Raw genomic sequence first — 7,685 nt, forward strand, 5'->3', positions numbered from 1 at the left:
CTGGTAGATTAGAATAAAAGCCCTCACTATTCAATCCCCATTTAAAAAAGATAGTGTAAATGAGTTGCCACACTTTAACTGATTGTGTAGAAGGTTTGGGGAGAGAGAAGGGTTGTTCAACATTTAGCTCATTTAGATACAGGCAATCAAAACAACACATGAAACCGATTCTCCTACAGACCTAAACATGCCCCAAAATAATCAATTTTTGTTACAAATAAAGTAAGATTTCCTGTTCTTTGGCTATTTTGGTGCAGTGAGTGTGTCCTCTTGGCATAAGGAGGAATATAGGCTAGGGCGATGACCAAGAGTTAGATAGTTTTAGCCAATCAGAAGGGATATCAATTCTCATGCAGAGTTGGGAAGGACCTATCCCAGTGGACAGAATGTTACACAGTGGAAATTTCTAGCATAGTCTTCTGAAGCATTTGGTGCTGGCCGTTGTCAGAGGCGGGATAGTGGCTTACAAGAACACCTGTCCTGAACCAGTATGGAAATTCCTGCAGACCTGTGGAACAGATTCCATGTGTGTGTTCTGTGGTAATTCTCATTTTAATATATAAGACACCTCTTATAGCCTGTCAAAGGAGGGTTTTGGCTCCACTTTAATGAAAACCCTTCCTTTAAGCAGCATACTGTCCTTTCTGGAACACTGTAAGGCATTTTGAGTCTCAGCTGGTGTGGGACAATTCACAGCATTTTTTACATTGACTATGGGTGAAGACTTCTCAGGTGAGCAGTTCAGTACGAAGGAGTAGTAATGTTCCATGTGGAGAGTAGAGACGGGAGCTCATTTAAAGAGAATACGTGTCTTGGTCCAGCACTATTTTTCTCTTCTTACCAGAGAGCCTACAAAAATCCTGTCTGAAAAACATTTCCTTCAGTTTCTAGCCTTGCTGGAATGGCTTTGTGCTAATAACAGCTGGAAATATAGGTGAGATCAAAACAATCACACATACCTGCCATATAACAAACAAAATCTGCCAATAACAGATGTGCAGAGTTGTTTGTGGGATACCTACTTATATATCAACCTGCCAGGACCCACTCAATTTTTTTTTTAGTTTTACTCAGACTATAAATTTAGCAGCAGCTGCAAAATGCCTTTCCACTCTTCCTGTTGTCTGTGTTAGTACTATAATTTACACTGTGCCGTCATCTGGAAAATTTAAGATTACAACTTACACAACGATGAAGGGAAAAAGAGTACACTTCACTGCAGACGAATAAAATGTTTCAGGCTTTAGCTGTTGAGTTTTTTGCTCTGGTCCTAAACTACAGCATTGCCTTGCAGGAGAGTGAGAGAAAGGAGGAGCTGTTCTCTAAGTATGTGGACTGATGAGCAAAAAGGATGCTTTTACAGTACAGTTTAAAAGGCATGTTAAAATTCAGAATTAAAAAAAACAAAACAAAAAACAGTTACTAATCTCTCCGTAACTGGTGGTCGTCCACAGGCGTTGCACATGTCCATTCTACTGTGGGTGTGCATGCCTTGAGCATTATTACTGGAATTTGTATTCTTAGTAGTATCAGCCCCACCAAACGTGCACCCTCCTCCATTTCTTTTTTATTCTCTCACCCCAGTAAAAAAGGACAGAGGGTGGGTTTTGGAATGGACATGTGCAACACTTCTCAAAGAATAACAGTTACAAAAAGGGTGGTAACCTTTTTTGTTCTTTGAATGCTTGCAGAGGTCCATTCCAATGTAGTCACCTCCCATGCAGGTATACAGGAGATCGGTTTAGAGTGCAAAACTGTGACCAAACTTAGCATCCTCTCTGGCCACCAATTTCATGGCATAGTGCAGGGGAATGCAACCAAAATAGCAAGAAGAGCAATGTTTTCCAACTTGGTTAGAAAAAAAAAATCAATAATTCAAGAGCCGCAATGCATGTGAATACAAGATGGTCCTTAATAAATAATGTCAAACCATACTTTTTGTAACCCCTATTTTAAAAACAGTGGATGCACAATTATTTGTAATGTGATATATGTTTACTGTGGAACACTCTCAAACTTTTTATGTATTCTATTTCCTTACACTTTACTTGTGTGTTTGTACCACTGTCTTCCTGAGTTTCACTCCTTAACCTTCACCCTCTCTGGAAGACGTCAGGGGGAGTCATACAACATTCAGAGATCACATATTGTTTGCTATTTAGATATGAGTTGTTCATTTTTGGGCTTTTAGATGTTTGCTGGTTATAAAAAATAATAATGAGGGCTTTAAAAAAATCTTTATAATTATAGCATTGGGAGCCATAAAGAAGTCCTTAAAGAGCTGCATGTACCTCCAGAGCTGCAGGTTGCAGAACCCTGGCATAGTGCTTCGAGACCAAAGACCTGCAGATGTACAGAACAGGGACTTGAGCTAGGAAGTCGGCCATCTTGTAACATACCTGAATACATAATATAGTCCAGGATGAACTCCTCTGGGTGGAACTCGAAAGGAGCTGAGGAGATCTGAGAAACAGTTTGATTCTTTGTACATAGAATGTCTGGTCACACCTAACACCTACAGAGTGTAGGCACTACTCTCTGTTTTCATGCAGCCAACAGAAAGATTGCTTAATTGGGAAGCCACTTTCAGAAAGGTAAGGTGTGGACAGAGCTGTACTTTGCCCTTGTAGATCACATATGGGGGTTCCAGTGTGAGGTCACAGATCTCTAAAACCCTTCTGGTTACACTGTAGCCGCTAAGGTCACTTTCCAGGAGAGCTGCATTAATGAGTGCATTGCTTGACCTGTAAGCTTTGACAGGATGAGGTTCATATCCCATGGAGGAATTGATTTTGCCTGGTGGTGTAATATCTCCAGGCCTTTAAGAAAATGAGTAACCCTCTTGTGCAAAAAGACAAGACTGGTTGTCAACCCAGGTATGGAATGCTGAAGTGGCTTCTTGGTGGACCTTGACTGAAGACACAACCAAACACTTAGTTCAGAAGCAAAAGCTACTCAGATATAAATTACAAGGAGGATTGTGTGGGTCAAACTCCGCAATGGTAGGATCAGATGGAGAATAATTTCAATGTTGCAAGCTAAGCAGTACTCTACAGACTTTCTCCAGGCACACTTGCTCCTCAGGATTCAGCTGTGGAGCTCTTTCCAGGCCAGCACTGCAAACTGGAAGCATACTAAGGTCATGAAGAATCTTAAAAACCTTCTGTGGTCTTGGAAAATCATTATGTGGAAGTATGCATTCTTAAATTGAGGGCTACACACACTAGTCCCCCAGCTCCAGAGAGTAGATGATGGAAGTCCAGGAGACCATGTGGAGCTGTATGTGCTTGAGATAGCGGGTGAACCCATAGAGGTCTAGAACAGATATGAAACCACCTTTGGTTTCAAGATTAGGAAGTAATGGGAATAGTGATGCAGAATAGCTCCTATGATGACTCACACGTGAAGGATTATTGGGCTTCTAGTTCCAACAGTTGCTCATGAAGGAGAGGAGGGAGTCAGGGTGAAGTACCCAATAGTGTGATGCAATATGGGATCAGGCATTTCAGAAGTGTGATAGGTGGTCTGAAAACAGAGGAGTGTGATGGACCTCAAGCACCTTGTTGAAACGAGCATGTCAAGCTCCCCAGGTCTGGGGTGGTGTGCATTGGCCCTGCTGAGGAGACTGGCAGAGAAGGACTGTGCCTGCTCTTCTGCTGGTCCTGGATGGCTAGGCAAAGTAACAGCCAGTTGCTTTTGTCCTGCCATTTTTCCTTTATAGTGAAAGTATACAGCCCCAGGGATTTCAGGGTCACCTTTGAGGCCTTAAACCTGTGGAGCCTAACATTGATTTGCTCCCAGAAGAGCACAGACCCTTCAAAGTGCAGAGCTTGGAAGATTTGTTGCACCTCAGAGAAAATTTGTAACCATAAGCTTCTGTGCCCAGTCACTGCCACCACCACAGAGCCAGCTAAAGAATCAGCTGTAGCCTAGGCTTCCTGTAAGAATCAGCATTGTTTCCGCCTCCTCCTCAGTCAGCAAGAACTCCTTAGAACTTCTGCATAACCTCCCATATATTAAAGTCACTGGTGAAGCCCAACCTGCGTGCTTGCTTTGCAAAGCTGCAGTCCTCCTGTGTAGTAGGCGTCTGGCTTAGCAGATTCAACTAAGCAGAAAAAAGGCTAGAAAATATTCCCAAGAGACAGGGTTAAAAAAATTTGTTTTGAGGTGATACAGGATTATTAGTGGAGTATGCAAAAACATTAATAGTCTAATAGTTTTACAAAAAAGACTTTGCAAATGACAGAAGGAGTAGTGATGGTATTAGATTGCAGTGGGGGAGGTCTAAATTGGATATTAGGAAAAACAATTTCATTAGGAATAGGGTAAAGCACTGGAATGAGTTGCCTGGTGGGGGTTGGGGGGTAAAGTGGCATCTCCATACTTAGCGGGTTTTAAGGCCTGGCTTGCCAAAGCCCTGAAATGGTTTAGATGGTCCTGCTTTGAGCAGGGTACTGGAATACATGACCTCCTGATGGCTCTTCCAACTCTAAATTTTCCAAGATTTTATGAATGATGCCAAATGAGAAATCAAAATAATAGGCAAGTTACCATGCTAGTATGAAATAGACATTGAGGAACACAAACCTTACAATAGCAACTAGCAGCGCAGAAATGCAGAAGAACCATTTGCTTTTGTTACATTAAAATTATTTCAACAGGTAACTTTATATAAGGAGTCAGATGGAGAGGATTTTGGATTCAGCGTCTCAGACGGTTTATTAGAAAAAGGCGTGTATGTTAAAAACATTAGGCCAGCCGGCCCAGGAGATCTAGGTGGTTTGAAGCCATATGACAGACTTTTACAGGTAAAACTATTGTACTTTGTATACAGTTTACTTTGTAAAAGGTATAAGTGAATGTTGCATGAGATTTAATATGAAATGTACCTGTGATGGTATAATAGAATATGTTTTTTTAATTACTTGTTTGGAATGACCATTACCCACATTCCATTTATACCATGCTTCAGAAAATCAGTGCAATTTTTTTAGCAGTTCAAACATGTTTACTAGCATAGTATTGTGTACTAGCCAGTGTGCCCAGCATTGCTCAGGTCTTTAAGATTTTTTTTTATTTTTTTTTCCCTGCTCCCAGCCCCCCCCTCCCTCATCCCCCCACCACCTGTCCCTGGGTTGGGCAATTGGATTGGGTCATGACTCCTGGCCCCGCTACCTGTCCTCACTGCAGGGGGATGTGGGAGACAAGTTTAGGCCATGGCTCCAAGCCCCCACAACCTGTTTGGGGGTGGGGGTGGGTGGTTCAGGCTGTGGCTCCTGACCCCCGCTGCCTGTCTTCAAGTGGGGGGGGGGCAAATTGGACTGCAACACCCCGTGCCCCTGCATGTTTTCATAGGGGGCCAGCCCCAGGGTGAACCAGCATGCCTTCCCTGGCCCCAGCTCCAGGAGGTGCAGGAGGGGTGGGAGGAGCCAGGCTGTGGCACCAGGTCAGGCTGCAGTGCTGGGCTTTCCCCCAACTCAAGTGTGAGCTTGTGGTGATGCGGGGAGGACAGAGCCAGGGTTTCTGACCCCAGCATGTTGGGGAGGACTAATTGTGGGCGGGGGGGTTGCAGGAGAGCAGCAGGGCTCCCCCGGGAGGCATGCGAGGTGCACTCACCCATCCGGAGACAGGCAGGGTCAACAGCCCTGTTTCTGGGGCCATTGATTTCCTGCTGCAGCTGCCCCACTATGGTCACTTTGCAGTACTGCTGTTCCCTGTACTCTCTGCCCCTAGTGGTGAGTCTAAAGTATATCATCCCTCCTCTCATTGCCCCTCCCCTTCCATATTCTGGGAAATCCCGGGATTTAAGGTATTTCCCACTTTCCAGACACAACCAAACCCTGACCTTGGTTTAAATTAAGGTAAGAGGAAGCTGCGTTTCAAATTTTGTGGTCACAGCTCTTACCGTTTGAGTTCTTGAACAAATGTAGCACCAACAGACACACACAAATATATAGTAGATCTCATTGCCCTTCAAGTGTTGTCTCAATTATCCTGCTTCATGGTAGTTAGCTGAAATCCATCATACATCCAAATGAGAAGCGAATATGAAAGAATACATTTTAAACTGTAAAGTCAGCTTTTCTATAAACCCAAAATAATACCATTTTATAAAATCAGATAGTTCAAAACACCAAGGTGATATGCAAATGCTCCCTGGCAAGCAGAAATTTCCAACTTTCCTGTGGTATATTCTCCTTTAGTGTGCGGTTCTCATTATTCTAGAGATATTGTTGTGGTCTAGAAATAATTAGTCAGTCCCTGCTCTTGCCAGATACCAACTACTACACTGGTAGAACTTACTACAGGTTGAAACACCCTAATCTGGCACCCTCGGGACCTGACTCGTACTGGGCAAAAATTGCCAGACCACGGGAGGTCATGGCAGCTGTCTAGCAGCATTACCAACACTCCCACTGCTTACTGGGCTCTTAGAAGACATTTAATGTAAATTGCAGTTAAATATCAGCACACAACACTAGTGGTTGGAAATCATCTTTATGGGACCATGGGAAATTTGGCTACACCCATGATAAGTGGTCACCCATCTACCTAAAAATCATGCCAGATTATGGATGTTGCTGGATAAGGCAGTTCCAAATTCGAGAAGTTGAACCTGTACAAATGTTTGTTTAGAAACTAGAACCTAAAATGGTTTGCAGAAATTAAAACAAAAAAACTTCTCTTACCACTTTCAATATAAATATGTTTTATGTTCACTCTTGTGTGGGTCTTCCTAGTCACAGTAGACGCTGTAAATGAAGTCCTAAATTGAAACTATAAAGGGCGTGATCCATAGTCTACGTAGACTGAAGGATGCCTACTACGTTTTATGTATGCAGGCACACTTCTGAGCATACCTTGAAAAGAATGAAATGTTACTTTCATATTCGTGACCTTATTGCAAATAAGAAATGTCACATGTATGTGATAATCATGGTCATATGACATGTATCAGCATTAACTGCAATGTGGTACATACAGATTAAGGAAAAAAAAATTCTGGCCTACTTAACCCACATTGCATTTATTGTACTGTATCTAGAGGGCCACTAAAATATTCCAGTCATATATTAGATGACATGTTTCTTAGATATTTGTGTTACATTTATTAAACTAAACCAACATTTTAACCTTTCAGGTAAATCATGTTCGTACCAGAGATTTTGACTGCTGTCTAGTTGTGCCTCTCATAGCAGAATCTGGCAATAAACTGGAACTGGTTATTAGCAGAAACCCACTGGCCTCTCAGAAGGTGCCCTCAGATCGACAAACTTTAGCAGGTGGGGAATGGAATGACCAAAGTAATGCCTTCCTTCAACAAACAGGACATAGTGCTAGTGCAGAAACACGAGACCCTACAAACACAATATAGCAAAAACTTATTGTAGTGGGACAGTCGGAAATGAACAACAATATAATGGTGCTAAATCCCTTCTAAGATTTCTGTGACACTTGTGGCACAGATGTCATGTGGCATTAAAAAGCACAGAGGGTTTGACTATCCCTTGTGTTACTTCATGATTACTTTAAAAACAAACAGTTTGGTTTTGTGATGGCCATAGAATAGTGCCATTTCACACTAAGCCTAATGTCACAGAAGTCACAATGATCTTGAGTAAAGAAAATGGCTAATGGCCTTGTTTTTTTTCCTGAAGAAATGGCCAATGCACCCTTTAAAAGAG

The 7,685-nt window shown here is 42.4% G+C and overlaps 1 protein-coding gene across 3 annotated transcripts in view; it reads left to right on the plus strand.

The window, feature by feature from the left end:
- Positions 1 to 7,391, plus strand: part of GRIP1 (glutamate receptor interacting protein 1) — a 559,979-nt gene extending 552,588 nt beyond the window's left edge. For all 3 annotated transcript variants that reach the window (XM_075013442.1, XM_075013403.1, XM_075013414.1), the window contains 2 exons: positions 4,662 to 4,808; positions 7,142 to 7,391. In XM_075013442.1, coding sequence (XP_074869543.1) covers positions 4,662 to 4,808; positions 7,142 to 7,375 — 381 coding nt within the window. In that variant the 3' untranslated portion in view covers positions 7,376 to 7,391. The remainder of the gene's footprint in view (positions 1 to 4,661; positions 4,809 to 7,141) is intronic.
- The last annotated feature ends 294 nt before the right edge of the window (positions 7,392 to 7,685 follow it).

The sequence above is a fragment of the Carettochelys insculpta genome, chromosome 1, assembly GCF_033958435.1.
Source record: "Carettochelys insculpta isolate YL-2023 chromosome 1, ASM3395843v1, whole genome shotgun sequence".
NCBI classification, from domain to species: Eukaryota; Metazoa; Chordata; order Testudines; family Carettochelyidae; genus Carettochelys; species Carettochelys insculpta.